Source organism: Morus notabilis, unplaced genomic scaffold (assembly GCF_000414095.1).
Source record: "Morus notabilis unplaced genomic scaffold, ASM41409v2 Scaffold651, whole genome shotgun sequence".
NCBI classification, from domain to species: Eukaryota; Viridiplantae; Streptophyta; class Magnoliopsida; order Rosales; family Moraceae; genus Morus; species Morus notabilis.
In genome coordinates this window covers 130,134-148,964 of record NW_010360493.1, presented here as the reverse complement: position 1 = coordinate 148,964, position 18,831 = coordinate 130,134, and the positions used below count along the sequence as shown (strand labels likewise).

The 18,831-nt window shown below is 32.5% G+C and overlaps 2 protein-coding genes across 3 annotated transcripts; both read right to left on the bottom strand.

Annotated features, from left to right (window-relative positions):
• Positions 1–2,304: 2,304 nt before the first annotated feature.
• Positions 2,305–2,688, bottom strand: LOC21394643 (protein PELPK2). The gene has a single exon (XM_010096507.1). The coding sequence runs from the start codon at positions 2,686–2,688 to the stop codon at positions 2,305–2,307; it is 384 nt and encodes a 127-aa protein (XP_010094809.1).
• Positions 2,689–3,872: 1,184 nt separating this feature from the next.
• LOC21394642 (beta carbonic anhydrase 5, chloroplastic) lies at positions 3,873–8,802 on the bottom strand. Of its 2 annotated transcripts, none has more exons than XM_024164555.1 (9): positions 8,306–8,802; positions 8,148–8,215; positions 7,417–7,578; positions 6,891–6,939; positions 6,658–6,771; positions 6,441–6,494; positions 5,874–5,956; positions 5,648–5,753; positions 3,873–4,279 (listed from the first exon to the last, which is right to left on the bottom strand). In XM_024164555.1, exons 1-9 carry the CDS (start codon positions 8,426–8,428, stop codon positions 4,076–4,078), a joined length of 963 nt encoding a protein of 320 aa, XP_024020323.1. In that variant the 5' UTR covers positions 8,429–8,802; the 3' UTR covers positions 3,873–4,075. The 2 variants fall into 2 exon arrangements, with proteins under 2 accessions (XP_024020323.1, XP_024020324.1); XM_024164556.1 differs by lacking the exon at positions 8,306–8,802 and adding an exon at positions 7,662–7,734.
• Positions 8,803–18,831: the final 10,029 nt, after the last annotated feature.

Below are 18,831 nucleotides of genomic sequence, written 5' to 3'. Positions count from 1 at the left end.
AGATCTCCCGCTCTGATACCATGTTAGTTTATCAATTCATCCCAAAAACTTAAGCTGTTAGGAGGTGAGCAACAATAATTTTATACTTTTAACACTTATCAACAGACTTTTGAGTATGAGCGTCGACCTTCAGTGATTAACTGTCATATCACACAATAAAGGCAGATGAAACACTGTGTTATGTATCACACAAACAAACTCCCCAGCTATCACACATCATAAATCTTAAAAAAAAAAAAAAAATCCCTAAAGTAAATGAGTTAGAAAACAAACAGAAACTGATGGGAAAAAGAAGAGACAACTTAACTTGGGAAAATAAAAAAGGCTAAGAAAGCTGGGATATTGCATATTATCATATATCATGAAAGTGTTCGTTGATGCTCATCTAACTATTATGTGGTAAGTTATATGTAAAAAACAATAATAGTTAAATGACCATCAACAAACATATCCATGGATGCAAGTGAAGCTGCTGACTGGTACACAGATAGCCTTGGCTAGCTGAGCCTCCAGGCCAAAAGCACGCAGATATATATAAACCAACAAATGTGGAGATGGATCTGTCCAAATTCCAAGGAATAAGTCCCACTACGACGAGTATATGCTCGGGATATTCTTCATCCGCTAAAGCATATACTTTCAGAACAAACCTTTTTCTTAGTTAGAGATTAGAGATTAGAGATGAAGGTGATTGGGAAATAGGAACTGAAGGGGTTTGGTTTTGACTGTGTTGTTGACTCGTCATACCAAAAACAAAAATACCAGCAAATAGTGACTATGACGTTTCAAGAGACTGCTTGGTAAGAGCATTGCTATCAGACAATCGTGGAACTACATGATCTCATATGCATATACGACACACCATTCCAGTGGTGCAAAAATAGACTTTATGATCATACTCATGCTCTATATAAGACCAAAACTGATTTGTCGATGTTGACCATTACGTATGCACAATTGCACATTTTATATTGTATACTATAATTGCCAGCTTCGCAGTAATGTAACAACAACTTGAACTCCCTTTTTACCGTTTAAAAACGAAAGGGAGTTGATAACATCAATAAGACGACAACAATAAAAGCTAGAAAATGTGTTCTGTATAGAACCTCAAATATATAACTACATCTAATAAGAGAGAGCATTAAGACAGCAAGCAAGCAACAAATTCAAGAACCGAGCATGGACGGACTCATTGCGGTGGGTGTGTGCCTGATTTTCCTGGTGGTGAAAAATAGTAGTGCCTACGGTGATGGTGGTGAAACGACGAATGCTGCAGATTTAAAAAGCGAGAAATCTTTGCAGACAATGCTCCACATGCGAATCAAGGAAATGTTCCCCCACATGACAGCATTTGATGATTCTCTTATTGTTGTTGCTCTGCAATATGATTACGTGCCTTTGAGCGACTGATGCGTGTACTTAGTACCTAATATCAAGGCGGTGAGTCCGCGGAATACAATACCTATTTTGGATGAAATTCTTCTTTCAGTTCAGCTTTGGGCTACCACAGGCAAATTCTATTCTGTACATGCTCATGCCATGAAAATAAATGAAATAGAAAAAGGAACCACACAGTACTAGAAAGCATTTGTGCCTTTCACTCACATATATGATACAGGTTTAGCAACTACATGAACAAGTGCTCAAAAGGGCAAAGCTATGTGACAGTGGACAAGCACGGCAAAGTGAGACTACGTTCATTGAGCTCACTGCATAGCTTAGCGGACGCCGACTAGAAATCAATTAATCCACTCAAGAAACTAAACCGTGGATTCCGGGATCTGAGTGTCACACAGTACCGGAAAATGCCTCAGTTTTTCAGAGGCAAGAGCACAAAATGAAAAAATATAGGCGTTGATGGCTCAAACCTGGCCCAACTCTTCACCTTTCAGTTTCATTACCACAAAGAGTTTTGTTATTGCTAACAAAAGTTCTCAAAATTGTAAATAGTCGAACAATTACACTTGATGAATGTTTTGATTTTTTTTTTTTTCAGCTCTTTGAATTGTAATTTTCTTTTAGCGGTCCTCTGAAGTTATGAATTATTTACTGAATTTCTGGTGCACTTTTTTCTTTTCTAATTCTCCATTTTTCTATTAATAATATGCCTCGGCGAGGATTATTTTCATTCGAAAAGCAAAAAAGAGGTGGCAAATACAAAATATTAAAGCAAACAATAAAGTACACCGAAATATCATCAACACAACCATAGTGAAAATAAGGGGGAGATCATGCAGTCCATAAAGTACGCAGTACTACAAGGTCCCTCATGCATATATATATATATATATATATATTACTTCAAGGAATGGTGGCAGCTGAGTGTGGTTCCGTGGAAGCAGGCAAGTGATCTTTGCCAAGTGTTGGCAATTTTTGGTTAGGAAAATTCGGGAAGAAAGGTAACGGCGGGAACTCGAACTTGGGCAGTCCTCCCGCTGGCAGCTCAGGCAATGGAAAACTGGAAAAATCCGGAAGCTCCGGTAATTCGGGTTGATCAGGAAGCTCCGGTAATTCGGGTTGATCAGGAAGCTCCGGTAATTCGGGTTGATCAGGAAGCTCTGGCAAAGTTGTCTGCAAAAGATGGCGTGCCTCTGCTGGGAAAGTGGTGTTGTAGCTCAACAGAATTAACAAGTTTGTTATGAGTAACAGTGGCATAACAAAGGATTTTGGATGGTTAAAGGCCATTTTTGGAGAAGATATAAAATTCAAAGGCTGATGATAAAATAAGAAGAATTTGTTGTACTAATTGCTTGAGCAGGACTGGGGCTGTGGCCCTTATTATAGGCAAGGCATATATGATATATTTTAGTTGTTGAGAATTAATTTTAAGGTTTGGTGGGTGAGAAAAGACCAGCATGAATGTTTTCTGAAAAATTTCTCACCTAGCTTGTGACAATCATCAGCTTTTCTCATGTCTTTTCTACATTCTCTTGAAGAAAACTTTGTTTTAGCTTGTAGTTTTGCAAAATCAGTGCAAAGAATTGCTAATTATAAGCTATTTGGCGCATGGAAGTTCATAACTAGTTGAACTACCTAAAATTCCTATGATTTGTAACAAAATAAAACCATATACTCGTAGTAAGGTAACACTTTTCTTTATCAGAAAAATGCAGAAATACAATTTCAGGTGCTATATACATGCCAAGTAGCTATAGATGTCATGTTGTTACAATAATAAAATGGAATTCAAACCAAGAGTTAAATCCCTAACGCTCACAAGAGTAAGAGTAAGAAATGATCTTCATTGCTCTCAACAAATAATCACGTGTCAGAATTATTTTATAAAAAAAAAAGACATTTTCAATTAGACTTCAATTACAAAGATTTTTAACTTGAAGGAGTCTAAATGTCAAGGAAAAAAAAAAAAGGTACCAATTGTCGAATTCAAAAAGTTGAAGGATGTCTATAAAGAAAAAACATATTTGCTATTTAAGTATGAATAATTTTACTAATTTGGGTCAAGTAAAAGATTATCACTCTGGGAAACTAATTGCAGCTTAAACTTTCATTTGAAACATTATGATAACAATAAGAAATCTTACTAAAGATTTCATTGCAGATGCCAAAGTCATATTTAATATTTGATATTTTATTCTATTTTATGTTACAACGCACAATGTTTTTCAAATGCTATTTCTTGGTATTGTCATGAATTTTAAGTTTTGAAACTTGTACAAAAATAATTTGAAAATGATAATGTCATATTAAGCGAAAAACTCAACACATCACCCAAAAAATCACTAAATTCCAAAATTTAACATATGTTATACTTCCGGCTGGATTTGACAGCAAATTTGACATCAAATACAACATAAATCAAAGCTGACACTAAATAAACAAGTACAACGAAGAATAGTTTCTTACCCAGAATGCAAAAGTTTGACAATAAATTAAAATTTTAACATTACATTAAAGATACTTAAGTTCTGATCCAATGAGTATGTTTCAAGAGATTTAATGCAGTAAGGTAACGTAATACTTTCCAGTCTTATTTTGCCTAGACGACTTGGTAGTTTTTGTTACAAATACTTATAATCTTAAAACAAAGCGTAATCATAACCAAATAAAAATTTCAGCACCAAAACAATCTATCTTTAACTGAAATTTTTTCATCTTCCTTCTTTAAGCTGCATTCCTCGTAGTCAAGTGTCCATTTCTCAAAAGTACAATCAACAAAGTCATAGTAGCCACCATGAAGGGAAAGAACTCCTTCCCTAACTTTTTCTTCTATCCACGGGTATGTAAGCAGGTTTAGCAGAGAACGATTAATCGATTCCTGCGTAAAAGTTTAACATTCAGTACCAACAAAATTCATAAATCTGATATGGGAAATCACGTAGTCTATTTTATTGCATCAAGGGCAAGAACGGCAAAATAAGTTTTTCTTGTTTCATTTTAAAGAAAGATACTTTGAAACATATGTAAATTCTCCCCACAAAGAAAAGTGCAAATCTTAATGTAATAGTAAACCAGAGTTCAGTTTTTGCAGAATAAGAACATAATATCAGTACTAGTAACAACAATGAGAAAGAAAATGCAACCAACGATCTATTTGACTTCTAAACCATTGTTAGAAAGGCCAATAACATGGTAATGGTATACGGCAAAACAGCAGAAGAATTCAACTGTATCGATTTCTGCTGCTTTACTTTTATCACACAACGTCGACACTTTCTTTAGCTTAGAGGGTTTGATTGGTTATACGCCTAACGAACTGTGAGAGATTATAAAATAAATAAATAAACAAACCTATGCAAGCAAAAAAATCAGACTCACAATAAGGGGGAAAAAAAGCTTAAAAATTCAGAGTTGACTAATTGCAAATGATAAAGGAAAGACTTGACTAAACAAAGAAGAGATCCGAACAGCTACGAGTGTGAAATTTTAGTTTAGAAAAAGGTGAAGAAATATCGAGAAAATTAGCCTACGGAAGAGGGCCATCAGGGGACCTAGTGAGAGAAAAATATATAATGGAATAAAAGTAAGTAGCTAACAGTCTAACAGATAAGAGAAACACCAACAAGAAAAGATTTCCACGTTAGCCAGTTTAGCCCTCGAAATAATTCTCGAGATTACTATGGTGGTCCCAACTCCTACATATCAATACAACAACAACAACAAGCCTTAATCCCATCTTAATTGGGGTCGGCTATATGGATTTCACTTTTCCACGCAGCTCTGTTCGAAATTAGACTTTCCTGAAGGCCTAAATCTAGAATGTCATTCCTAACTACTTCAGTCCACGTAATTCTTAGTCTACCCCTCCCTCTCCTAGTGTTAGGTATAAGAATGACATAAAAGTGTTAAAACTAGCTACTTCAACTAAGGAATAGTAACTGAAATTTCTGTTCGAGTAGGCGCATAAGGAAAGGGTTAAAAATATACTAGTTGCCTCTCTAGTAACAATTTTCAATGGACCTTCTAACCTAAAAACTTTCTAGGATACAGGCGTGGATTTACAAACTGCCCTTGGATAATAAGAACAAATAGTGATGAAAAGTTCCATGGTTTCCTTATCTGCCTCAAAGGGTCAATTTGTTTAATTTACACTATACATTGTCTAAATTAAATGTAAGTTCTACACTGAGACTGCTACAAGTAAATGTCTAAAGGCAGATTTAGTGTAAGGCGAAAAGTCGGATACCTTCTCACAGTGTCTACACTGCTGGTCGAAGCTGAGGTTAGAGGCAACAGCCTTTGTTTTCAACCTTGCATTCTTCCCAAGAACAACCCAGTTCTGGATAAAGCCGCTGATTAAGAGTTCACAAGAATCAGAAACGCAGCTTAATCCTTTTTTTCCCATTACATAGAGAGAAATTGTGATAACCACAAGTAGCAACTTGAAAACAGAAAAATGAAGCTAACTAAACCTTGATTGCCCTTCATCTTCCATGCTCATGAGGGCATGAATGCCTCCGCAGCAGCTGTGGCCAATAACTAGTATGTTCTCAACCTATGAAAGTATATATACATTTGTTACCTCCAATGAAAGAAATAGATAATATGACAGAATATCTCTTATGAAATTTTCCTTTTCTTTTCTCACTATAATTTCAGCTTCCATAGGTGCAACATACTAACTCCATCTCATAAGTTTAATACTCATTTAATAATAAACTCTTCACAGTTCAATCTTTATGACATTCTAATACTTCACTTCCCTCAGAATCAAAATCAACTTCCAACTGAATATTTCTATTTAATCTATTCTCAAATGGTTCAAGATGTCATGAATCCAAAATTGTCATCGTCACAATTCTAATACCCCAATTTTCAGGCAAAAATTGCAGAAGAAGTACCTTAAATAAAAGAACCTATGGGCACCAGATAATTTCTCTATCAGTGTCGCTATGAATTCCACCACTAGGTTTAAGGAAAACAAGCCTAAAAAGAAATAAGACCTATCTATATTAGATTTTTAAGAATGAATTACTTACTTTTAGAGTATTCACAGAAAATTCTAACCCAGCATTTGTTTCTGAGGGCCCCTTCTGCGGAGAAGAAAAAAGTAAAACAGACAAGGATTAGGGGGGACAGCATTGAGAAGAAACTGAGGCAGGTCACTCCAATGGAAGAACTCACTTTGTGGTACTAATGCAGCATATGTACAAAAATCTACATGAACTGCACACTCTTCAAAGTATTATTATATACCTCAAAGGGGGGCACTAGATTTGCTATATTGCGCACGGTAAATGCTTCTCCCGGTTGGAATCCCAAAATTGCAGAGGGGCAAACTCTAGAATCTGCACAGGCAATCACCATGAACTGTTCTACAAATAATCAGTTAACATGACTACCATTCCAGACAGTTTGAAGTAAGAATCACGGAAACAATAATTTAAGACTATACTAGGAAGTAATTAAGCAATAAAACTAGTTATAACCTTTGGTGCTTGACCCTTTGCAAGTTCTTCATAGTGTTCTAAGTTTTTCCTGTCGAAGCAATAAAGAAAAGGATAGAAAACAATCAGTATTCAGTACTATATACTTAGTTAAGCCTCCGTTTGTTTCACAGGTTTAACTCATTTCAACTCAATTCGAACAATGAGCATAGTTAGAACTCGTGTTTGATAAGCACACCGTCCGAATTATATTCTCTGTTTGAACTGAGTTAAAATATCCAACTTAGAGTATAGCTTCCCCTTAAATTCAACCATTCAAACCATTTTTGAAGAAAAAAGTGTCCACTGTCCACTCTCAACTTTTTCACACCTACTAAACACAAATTCGAATTTATTCCTTGTTCATATTAAAATTTTAAGTGCACATCCAATGGCTAATTCGAACTACAATTTAAAACACACATTTCGAATTTTTCTGTTCAAATAAAGAAGTTCAAGTCAACAAAATTCGAACTAGCGAACCAAATTGGGACTAAATAACCACTATAAAATAGCCTTTGTTGCTTACATGTAGGTATGCTTTTTAAAACTTAGGAAACGATGCTTTATGTTCTGAAATAAATCAGACCGACTCCCAGTTTCTTCTACTGTCTCCAGTTTGTTGTTTCCAAGATCTTGAGTCAGCCCCGGAGGTTCCCTTGAAGCCTTCATTCTCAAACCTGTAGTGGTCCTGCAAATTTCAGAGTAAAGATAATTCACCAAAGACATCTTCAAAACTGAACTCCGTGGATTAATTAGTTACAGATTATTTACATCAAAAAATGAAGATATTCTTATCTCTCAAGGTCAATCCGAGGATTGCACGTCCTCATCAAACAATATTCTTCTGTACAAGCCATCAAACAACACAATTCAGAAACTTATGACACTGCCCAACAACCCAAGGAAACCATCAACTAGTCTCACTACGTCGAAGAAAATAATCCATGATTTGTGACAGAATTGTAAACGAATGCTCAAGACCAAAGAAGAGTCATTCAAGTGACCAAAAAAAAAATCTATTGTGAACTGAAAAAGAATGACATGGCATATTTAAATTAAATAATCTGTCTTTAACAAGCATGTCAACTGTATATATCTATATACACAACTATTTTCGTACTATGTATAATAGTTCAGGTTCATCCAATTATCTCAAACAAAAAATAAAAAATAAAAGCAACCCAGATCATAAAATCACAAAACATTAATAGAAAACTCTCAAAAAAAAAAGTAAAACGAATTTGAAAAGAAACCCACCTGGAATCAACCAACAATCTCAAATGGGCCTGCTCAATTTCCCTAGATTTGAGGCTAGAACCAAAGATCTGCAGCAAAAATAGTCACATAAACCAAAAAGAAGCAAAAACTAAAGCTGACAAAGGAATTAGAAATGGAAAAGAGCAAAATGGAAGTACTATAGATGGCTTCAGCGAGAATGTGTGAGGAAGAGCTGAGGTGTCGTTGGAGGCACGAGTGACACGTGGGCTTTGGGAAGAGTGTGGGCCCACAGAGAGAGAGATTGGCACAAGAATCGCCATTGAAGTGAGAGGAAGTGGTTCTGGTTGTGGTTGAGGTGCTGAGGAAAAAAAGGAGTGGGGGATCTTGGAACAAACATATGGAGTGCAAAGCAAAGCAAAGAAAGGAGATTTTAATTGTAATTATTAAAAGATGGGTGGTTGGATCGATGAGCATCTGGCAATTAGGCTCCAAGAAAGGCGGAGAAAACAATGTCAGAAAATAAAATTGTAAGCAAAAGATGATGTCCCTACTCTCTCTCTCTCTCTCTCTCTCTCTCTCTCTCTCTAGAACTTTCCAGCTTCGAGAGAGATAGAGGGAGAGAGAGGGACCGGGTTGTGATGTGTCTTTCCTCGCTTTAACGGCGCTCTTCTTTTGTTAGCGCCGGCTTGGTTTACAAGAGGGATGGAGAGCAGTAATAATGGAGAGGGTTAAAGACAGGAAGAATATAAAGAACGGAGGGGTTATAATTCTTTCTAGTTGTTTCTACTGCTACTGACTGTACTTTGGATTTAAATTCTATCGTATGCAATAAAAAAATAGATTAATTATAAAAATTCTTTGTGAATTATAACATTTATAATATTAGTCCTTTAATTTTTAAAATATAACATTTATTTTTTTTAACAATAAAATGTTAATTAAAAAGTTTCTCCGAAAATTCTCTAAATTTTAACTAAATTTTAATTAAAATAGTTAGAAAGCTATTTTAGTTAACAACTTTTAGTGAGTCACTCTAACTATAATCTCTATTTTAATTAAACATAGATTATGTTAATACTTATTGAATTCAAAATATAAATAATTTTGTTAAAGTTAGAAAAGAGTTTTTACATTTATTACAATTAAAAGAATAAAATAATATAAAAAATAAATAGATAGCTACTTCATGCTAGCTATATTTAGCCAGTATGTCAAGCATCATCTAAAATAGCTAACCATTTAACTAATAGTTGGAGTAGAAAAAAGCTAAAAAGAAGCTAAATCATTCGCTTTTTTAGCTAAAAATATGAAATAGCTAGCATGGTTAGCTAAATCATTAGACATTTTTTAGCTAAAAACATGAAATAGCTATCATGGTTGGAGTTGGTTTTATATTTTTTAAATTTACATTTAATTAGTTCTTTTAGTGGTATATTTTAGTAGTTTTATGGTTTAAAATTTAATATGAATTTAAAACTAATTTAAATTTGGATTTTTAATTACAAAACATCCATCATTCATTGTGTCATTGAGAGTGAAGATTAATTTTTTAATTATATTACAATTAAAATATTAATTGTACGCTAAATTGTTTAACAACAACTGTTGTTTATGTGATATGTGTCAAAACTATTAAATTTCTTAACGAAAGGGGCATTTTTATTACTATTTCATTGTTTAAGGGAAACGAATGTTTGCGTTTTAAAGATTAGAGAATAAAGTGTTACAATAGATATAATTCAAGATAATTTTTGTAATTAATCCAAAAAATTATATTTATGCCGTATACTTTATATACATATATATATACACTAGTTGAACTTCATATGCTATGCATGTGGGGAGTAATCGTCTCTGATTACCGTATTATTATTTTTTAATTCATTTAATAATAAAGATCAAAGTTAGATAGTTAGTTAATACACAACTAACACAAACATTGTTATGAGTATCATGATTAAAATAACACAGATTACACAAGAAAAAAAAATTAAATAGAGACACATCTGAAAAAATATATTTTATTGAGAACACTAGGTAAAAAAAATAAAAATAAAAAGATTATATTGTAGAGAATCTTTTGGCAAAATAAAAATAAAAAAGCAAAAAAAAAGGCACGGATACGTATGAAAGAAGTTATATTACTAAGAAGCAAAGTAAGAAAAAAACACATTTTAAAATCACCCAACATAATCAAATTAAAGAAATTAAATAAGGCATAGACGGGGGAGATGCACATTAGAATAAAATTTTCCACAATAAACTTTTTTTGAAATTAGACATATTTAAAAACATATACAATTTGAATATTCAAAAGAAACCAAATTGGGAAAAAATGAAGTTTTAGAGAAGGAAGAAAAAGAAAGTTGAAAAAGGCCAACAATGAAAAATAAATAAGTTTTAAGGTAAAAAGTTAAATAAAAAGTGTAAAATAAAGGACATGAAAAGAAGAAGGAAAGTTGAGGACTAAAAGACAAAAAGAAAAACTAAAGGAAAGCAAAATAAATAAATAAATAAATAAAACGACAACAATGACTGCGTAGATGAGGGTACTTTCAACTAAAACGTGAAGTAGGAAGCACTTTTGTGTTTTCTTATACATGCTAGTTAAACTTCACACGTGACGTGGCGTAGTGGGGAGTAATTTATGTGTAATCGTGTCATTACTAAAAGTATATAAAATCACAAAAGGAAAAAAGTGAAAAAATAACAGTTTCAGGCTAGAAGCCAAAAATAAAGTAAAAAGGACGTAAATGAAAAAAAATTATGGCAAAAGGGACAACTGAAAAAACTAAAGTTTCAGGATAAAAATAAAAGAAAATGAGTAAAAAAGACCAAAATGAAGAAATAAATAAATTTTAGGACAAAAGAAACCAAAACGAAAAAAATAAAATTTCAAGACAAAAATAAAAAAGGTAAAAAAAAGGACCAAAATAAAAAAAAAATAATTTTACGGTAAAAGGAACCAAAACGAAAAAAATAAAATTTCTCAAGACAAAAATATAAAGGGATCCAAAAAAGGACTAAAATGAAAAATAAATAGGTTTTAGGGCAAAAAGAACTAAAACATAAAAAATAAAGTTTAGGGCAAAAATAAAAAGAAAGAGTCAAAAAGGGGTCAAAATGAAAAAATAAATAAGTTTTAGGGTAATATAACCAAAATGAAAAATAAATAAAATTTATGGACAAAATTAAAAAAAGGTCAAAAGAAGGATTAATATGAAAAAAAAATAAATTTTAGGTTAAAAAACTAAGAAAATAAAAGAAAGACTTGGAGGCCCCGTTCACTTCACCGATTCGAGTTTAGCTACAGTAAAAAAACTCTCAGAAACAGTCACATCTAACTTTTTTGCTACAGTAAAAAGTTCTCACATAAAATCACATCTCAACTTGAATTAAAAACTCAAATCAGCGAACTAAATGGACCCGAAGAAAATAGAGGGGTGACGTTTTGGTTGAAATGGCAGTGAAGTGTCAGATTTTGACACTTCTATTATATAGATAGATATAGATATATAGATGTACACAGATTTTTATGGTTTTGTTTTATACTGCTTATCTATTAAATATAAACATTTAATAAAGTTACTTATCATAAATTTTTTAATTAATTATTTAATTTATTATAACTGTCATAATAATATTATAAAGTTAAAATAATAAATTTATTTATAAATAAATATTTGGTCATGTTCATTTCACCAATTTGAGTATAGAATTCGAATTTTGTTACAGTAAAAAACTTTCAGAAACAATCATATCTAACTTTTTTGCTACAGTAAAAAGCTCTCACATAAAATCACATTTCAACTTGAATTAAAAACTCGAATCAACGAACTAAACGGCCCGTATACGAACTAATTTCGACCATTCAATTATTTAGAAAAAATATATATATTAATAATATGATATGTTGATATTTTTAAGCAGATAACTTTGCTTTTCAACGGACTAAAATTATTTTTTAATATCTAGTAGCTGACATTTAAATTACGTACTACATCTTAAATTTTTTAGATATAAATTGAGTGTATGAGTACTCTAATTGGTTTTTTTTTTTTTTTTTTTTTGGTATATAGTGGAAGTTATAGACCCAAGTCATCTAACAATATATAAATGAGTTAAAAGGCTCTTGTAATATTATTCTTTATTTTTTTAAGTTATCACGTGGCGCATCTCCTCTTCTTTGTTTTTTATTCTTTTCTTCCGCTTCTTTACTTTTTTTTTTTTCTCTTTATTCTTTTTATCGTTTAAATAAATTCATTTTTATTTTTTTGTTTTGTGAATTTTTAGTTCCATTTTTTCTTGAATTTTTAATAATAAATTTTACTCACTTTATTCTTATAAAAGTAATTTATTTTACTTTTACTTATGTTTCTATTTAATTTTATCAAAAGTTATTTTATGTAATTCTTTATATATATTAAAAGTTATATATATATATATATATTTATATATTATAGTGCTCCAATATAGCACTTTTTCTGACTGCCATGTGGTAGCCCTCCCACCCTCATCTCTCTCCTTTTTTTTTTTTTTCTTTTTTTTACTTTTTTTAATTATTTTTTAAAATGCATTGTTTTTTTTCTTATTTTAAAATTAAAATTTTTTTCACGCGCTATGCGCCTCTTTTAACTACTATAATAAAAAAAGACAGGAAAAAAAAATCCAATGCCAACTCTATTCTACAACAATTCTTCTGAGACGTAAAAATCAACTACACAGCAAATTTAACAAGCCTCTTAAAAAAAATTTCATTAAAAAAAAAAAAACCAATTCGGCAGACTGCTCGAATCAAGAAAATCAAGAGCTTATATTTACCAAAATTTTGTTTAAAAAAAAACCAATTCGTCTGAGCAAAGTGGTGGAAGTATTTTTTTGGGTTTACATGCCAAGTAGAGAAGCCCTTTCTCTTTGGGCCTGGACCAGGTCCGGCCCGAAATTTTTATCTTTAAATTTTTCCTTAGAGAAGAAGAAAGAAGTTAAAAAAATAGAGAATTTATCCTAAAAGTGTATGAGTCTAGATTTTTACATTTAATTCTTGATAAATATTATTTTATTAGTATAATAATTTATTTAAAAAGGTTACGAATCAAGATTAAAAGATAAAAATCATAATCCATATATTTTAAGAGGTAGTTATTAAGATTATCCTGTGAAATTTGATTTTGGGCTAACCATTGATAGAAGTCGGATGGCCTAAACTCCCACATCTAATGCCAACATTTTAGCCTCCAACATTCACATGATATGTATTTGTTACATTTGTTCCATTGAAGACCCTCAGGAAGAGACGCCAATTTATGAGAGCCAATAAGACACAGATAGCGGAGTCTTCTGTTATTCTCCAAAGGTATCATCACTTCTAACTCCTCGCAATTTCCAATCTCCAAGTCTTCAAGTGAGGTGAGATGTTGAATACCTGGACTCAGACCCTTTAATTTCGAGCATCTCCCAATCTCCCAATCTCCAGCTTTTTGAGACAAGTAAGGCTCTTGAACCACTCCAGAAGACATTGTAGATCCTCCCCAATTCCCCAAATAAACAAAAATGTCAATTTAGAGAGAGGAGAGAAAGAAGATGATGTTGTCGTTGAGATTTCAGTTCGAGTAGTGAGAATTGTCACGTGTCACTTATTTAGTGAGAATTGAAAGCGTAATTACACTTATACATTCTTAATGAGATAATTCCCCATTTTTGAAATTATATATAATTCTTTCCTCTTTTCATTTTCCCTTCTTTTTTTTTTTGGCTTTCATTGTTATCATTACGTCGAAAAAAATAGAAGATCGTGAGATCTTCTCCACTTTCAAGGAGTGTGCCTCCCCTGCATATAAAGGGCCTGTTTTTTTAGAGTGTGACTTAAATGTAGTTTTTGAGTTGAATTTTAGTTATAACTTAAGTTTAAAGTTGTAACTTGAATAAAGTTGAATAAAGTTGGAACTTAAAAAAACGTAAACTTGAATAAAGTTATAACTTGAGTTTAAACTTTTTCTGAGTTTTGTTGTAAAAGAACAATATTCCGTTAACAAGTTTTACCATTTTGTTACAATGAGTGATGAAATTGCCACGTGTCACTTATTTAATGAGAATTGAAAGTGCAATTACACTTATACCATCGTAATTAGATAATTCTCCATTTTTGAAATTATATATAATTATTTCCTCTTTTCATTTTTATTTTTATTTTTATTTTTTGCTTTCATTATTATTATTACGTCGAAAAAAATGGAAGATCGTGAGATCTTCTCCACCTTCAAGGAGTATGCCTCTCCTGAATATAAAGTAGCTACACACATGAATATTATACACAAACCAATCATACAAACCCAAAAAACTAATGTCTTGACCTAATGAAAAAACCAGATGATTAAAGAACAAATGAAATACTCAAATATTCTGCCTCATTTTCCCGCAATTTCTCACCAACCAAACAAAACAGAGGATAGATGATGGAGAGAGAGAGAAAAAGAGCCATGCCACATTGGGCTAATCTCGGAGAACCAACTGGGGATGACGGGGGAGATAGAGTTGGGGGCTTCGGCGACAGCGGCATCCATGGGAACGCCATTTGTAGAACCAACAACGAACTCTTCGGCCATAGATTTCCTTTCGTTTCTCTGTCAAAACCTAAGCTTTGAAAATGAGAGGTTCTCTTGGTTTTGATATGTGGGAGATTGGTCTTCATGTTAAAATGAGTTTTTTTAACGCATTTGAGTTTTTTTAATTACTTTTTTAATAACCTAGGGTTGTTACAGATTAATTTACAATAATATCATCTTCAAATGGATCATGTACCTGACACGTGTCGATTTTCATCACTCATTGTAACAGAAAGATAAAACTTATTAACATAATAAAATTCAAAAGGAAACAAATATTACTTTTTAAAATTTAAAGAGTAAAGTGTTAAAATTGTCATAATTCAAACTATCCATTTTCAGATAATGTAGCACGAGGATGACACGTTAACGTTTTAAAATGCATAAAATGATGAATAAAGCTAGAGGCATCTGTGGTGTGTTGCTCACCACACCCGTTGGCGCTACGTGTCTACTGTCTGAATTTTTGAGGGACCCGTTAATAATTTAAAATAGTTTTTCTCTTTGTGCCCTTTTCTCTCACTCTCCTTCTTTGTGTCTTCTCGTTGCCCTCCCACCTTCCCCAGCCAAACCAACACCATATTTAGCATTTAGTCTAACGTGAGGCCGTGAGGGTGACCAAAGTTTTTCCCACTCTTTTTTTTTCCAGAAAACTTTTTGATTTTGGGTTAATGCCTTTGTTTCCATTCCAGAAAACTTTTTGATTTTGGGTTAATGTCTTTGTTACCATCTCATCAGATCTGAAAAATTTTCTCCTCTTCTCAAATCTATCCGGTGGAAATTTGTGATGGGGCAAATTTATTCTGCCTTTATCTTCCTCTAGTTATTCTTTAAAGTCATCTCCACTTAAGAACACAAACAAAAAAAATCTTATTTTCAGAGCAAAAAATACAAAAAGTCTTATTTAAATTCTTTTGGGAAGCACAAGAAAAATCTAGAACACCCTTGAATAGAAAATAAATCAGAAACTTTACACAAAAAAATGTATATGTTCTTGTGGCGTGCTCTGAGAAGAGAAAGAAAGATGATGGCTGTAGATGAAAGAGTTTGCAGAAAAAAATGAAACTGAGAATCTAATTGCTATTTGAAAAAAAAAAAAAAAAAAATTGTTAAAACGGAGAAAAAAAAATCTGGTCTTTACTTTTTATTTTTTTATTTTGAAGGGACTCTTTTTTGCCTTTATTTTATTAGGCTTGAAAATTGTTTTCACTTTATTTAGTGGGTCTCACTGTAATTGTTAGCGTTTCTGTATTAGATGGGCAGCCACGTTAAGTGGTGAGAGCATCACAGACTCTCTACCTTTACTCTAAAATGATTTGAAACATAAAACAAGCAAATAAAAAACATAATTCTATACCACAAAAAAAAAAAAAAAAAAAAACTGTCGGGAAATTCTTTCAACTACATGTCAGGACAAATCATGAACAGCGTTGATAGATAGAAAATAGTGAGATGCAAGTTTTTGTGCTAAATTCATGAATGACATTGATATAGCACTTAAAGGAGCTTGGTTTACTCTTGTATTGCTCGGAAATACTAAAAAATACTGCTTAATTATACGGTCTGCCATGGATGGTCGTACTCGTACTGTACTCTAAAGAGCTAATTTTTCGGCCTGACGGTGGCGAGCTATAGAATCACTCCCCACTTGTCGAATCTGGCCTCAGCAATGGAAATGCCGAATGACAGAATGGTGAAGAATGGTTTCAAATTTGGCAATTTGTTTCCGATATGGGTATTTGTTTAACTTGAAGAGTTTATGGGTGGGAAGAAACATTTGCTTTTTTTTTTTTTTCCTTTTTTTTAACTTAAATTTCTTCTGAATGTAATGAGAAAATATCCAAAATATCTCGTGTGTTGCTTAAATCCACTTTTCTCTCTTATTAAGCAATGGTTTATAAAGATTGTGTTTATAAAATCATACTCATTATACCCCTTAAAGCAATTAAATTTTTACACCTAAGCAAATACTCGATCATTTCGAGAGAGTTGTTCATTTTTAAGGTTGGTTTTATTTAATTTTTTTGGTTTAATAATGGTTTAAATTGTATTTATTGAAGGCTAGAAAAGATAATTTTGGTATTTAAAAAAATCAATTGCTTTAGGGGGTGTTTGAGTATGATTTTACAAACACGGGTGTTTTGGTATTTACGTAATAACAGGGGCAAAAGATGTCGGCAAAACCCAAGGAGTAGTTTGGGTATTATTCCAAATGCAATTATTTTGCTTTTCTTAATTACTCTTGCACACTAATTCAATTGCAAAACGTACGACTCGTTTTGTCAATTTGATCATATACGGTTCAGAAAATTTGCACAAGGACCACCTTATCACGTACTGAAGAGTTTACCGATCAATTGCGTCAATTACCTTTTTTAATACAAAATCTTGGCTGAATACGCTCTTAGTGACCACTATTGTTGCTTTCACCTTTTGGAGTAGTCACTTTCTCAGAGGTATTTCTCCGATAACAGGGCTGTGGCTTTTGCACGACTGCATCAAACATTAACGAATAGTACAGCGCTTTATCAAAAAGCACATGGCATTCTATCAATCTTTATCAACCATCCAATAACTCATCTTGAAACGCATTTCATTGAACCTTCTTTCAAATAAATGAATAATATCAATTTCCATAGCCAACCCAATCACTGTTATAAACAACCACAGTGCAAGAGCATTACGGGATCATTAAGCAAGCTCACAACAGAATGGTCGATGGTCCAAGATCGTCATTTTGTTACAAGAACAGCGCTATGCTCGAAAAAGACGGCATTTAGAAGAAGAAAATAGGAATGGTAAAAAGGGATTTATAAGTTTCTATCTAAAGTGTGCCAAATCATTTTCAGTGACATCAAATCATGACACTCTTCTACCTCTTGTTGCTAAGGAATCATAGTAGAATCTGGGGATAGTCAATAACCACGGATTTTGTTTGAAACAAAAGCAAATGAGGTAAAACACCTTCAATGTCAATCATCACACGCATATTGCATACAATATGATAAGAGTCCCACTTTCATGGACAATGTACACAAGTTAATACTTGAAAAAGAGAACCAATTGAAAAAAAAAAAGTCCCATTATCAATAATACTTACTAGCAGGTGTCATGGACCTCAATTATTCAAACAAATTCAGGATGCAAAGTACAATCTTACATGAATTTAGCCAGCCAAAGGCACAAATGAGAATTCTACTTCATACAGCCAAATGGTGATATCCCACAAAGGGTGGACAATGATTTTTGTATTACCAGTGGAGGTTAATATACTTGCCTCTACATGAGTCATGTGTGAAATTAAAATCATGCTAGTTGAACTACCCATGGGGCTGAGAACACAACAGGCCAAGATAAAAACAAAACTAGTATGCTATTCTCAATATACATGCTTGCTACAATTGGGATGCCCACAAGTTTAATGACATTAAACGTTCAAAAGCAGAGGACTCCACCAAGGAGTCGCATAAAATCAACGTGAATGGGAGCTCCATATACACAAGAATCAATTTATTTATCACTTTCAAAGTGAGTAGGATATAAGACAGATTTTCCAATTTCATGCCTAAACTTGAATGAAAGAAGTTAATTAAGAAAGGAAAAAAGGGAATGGAAAACGGGTCATAACCAAATCATCAAGGAGAGAGACGGGATTTAGAAATTAAGAGAGCCAGAATCAGTGATCCAGAACGAAAAAAATTACAAAAATAGACCGAAATACTACTGCAGCAGAAATCAATGGAAATTGATTCAGTAACAAATTCATATGCGAACAAAGCAAAAGCATCAAGAAGAAGATTAGTTTGATAAATTTGCAGTAGATACGATCATGCATAAGAATTCTAAAGTCCTACAACCTAAGGCAATAAATTCAATGGTGACTGATTCATGTCACATTCCAATAACAAGCACCAACTAACTACGCAAATAACCATGGATGGCTTAACAAAATCTGTCCTAATAAGACTGAGAAACTAACATTTAGTCACAATCGTGCTTTCAAAGTACTTATGATAGATCATAAATTGACTAAAATCATTGAGAGATTAAAGGAAAAAAATAAAAAAGGAAACTAGATAAATATAAATTCTAATGACTAGTTCATACACCTGTACACGGGT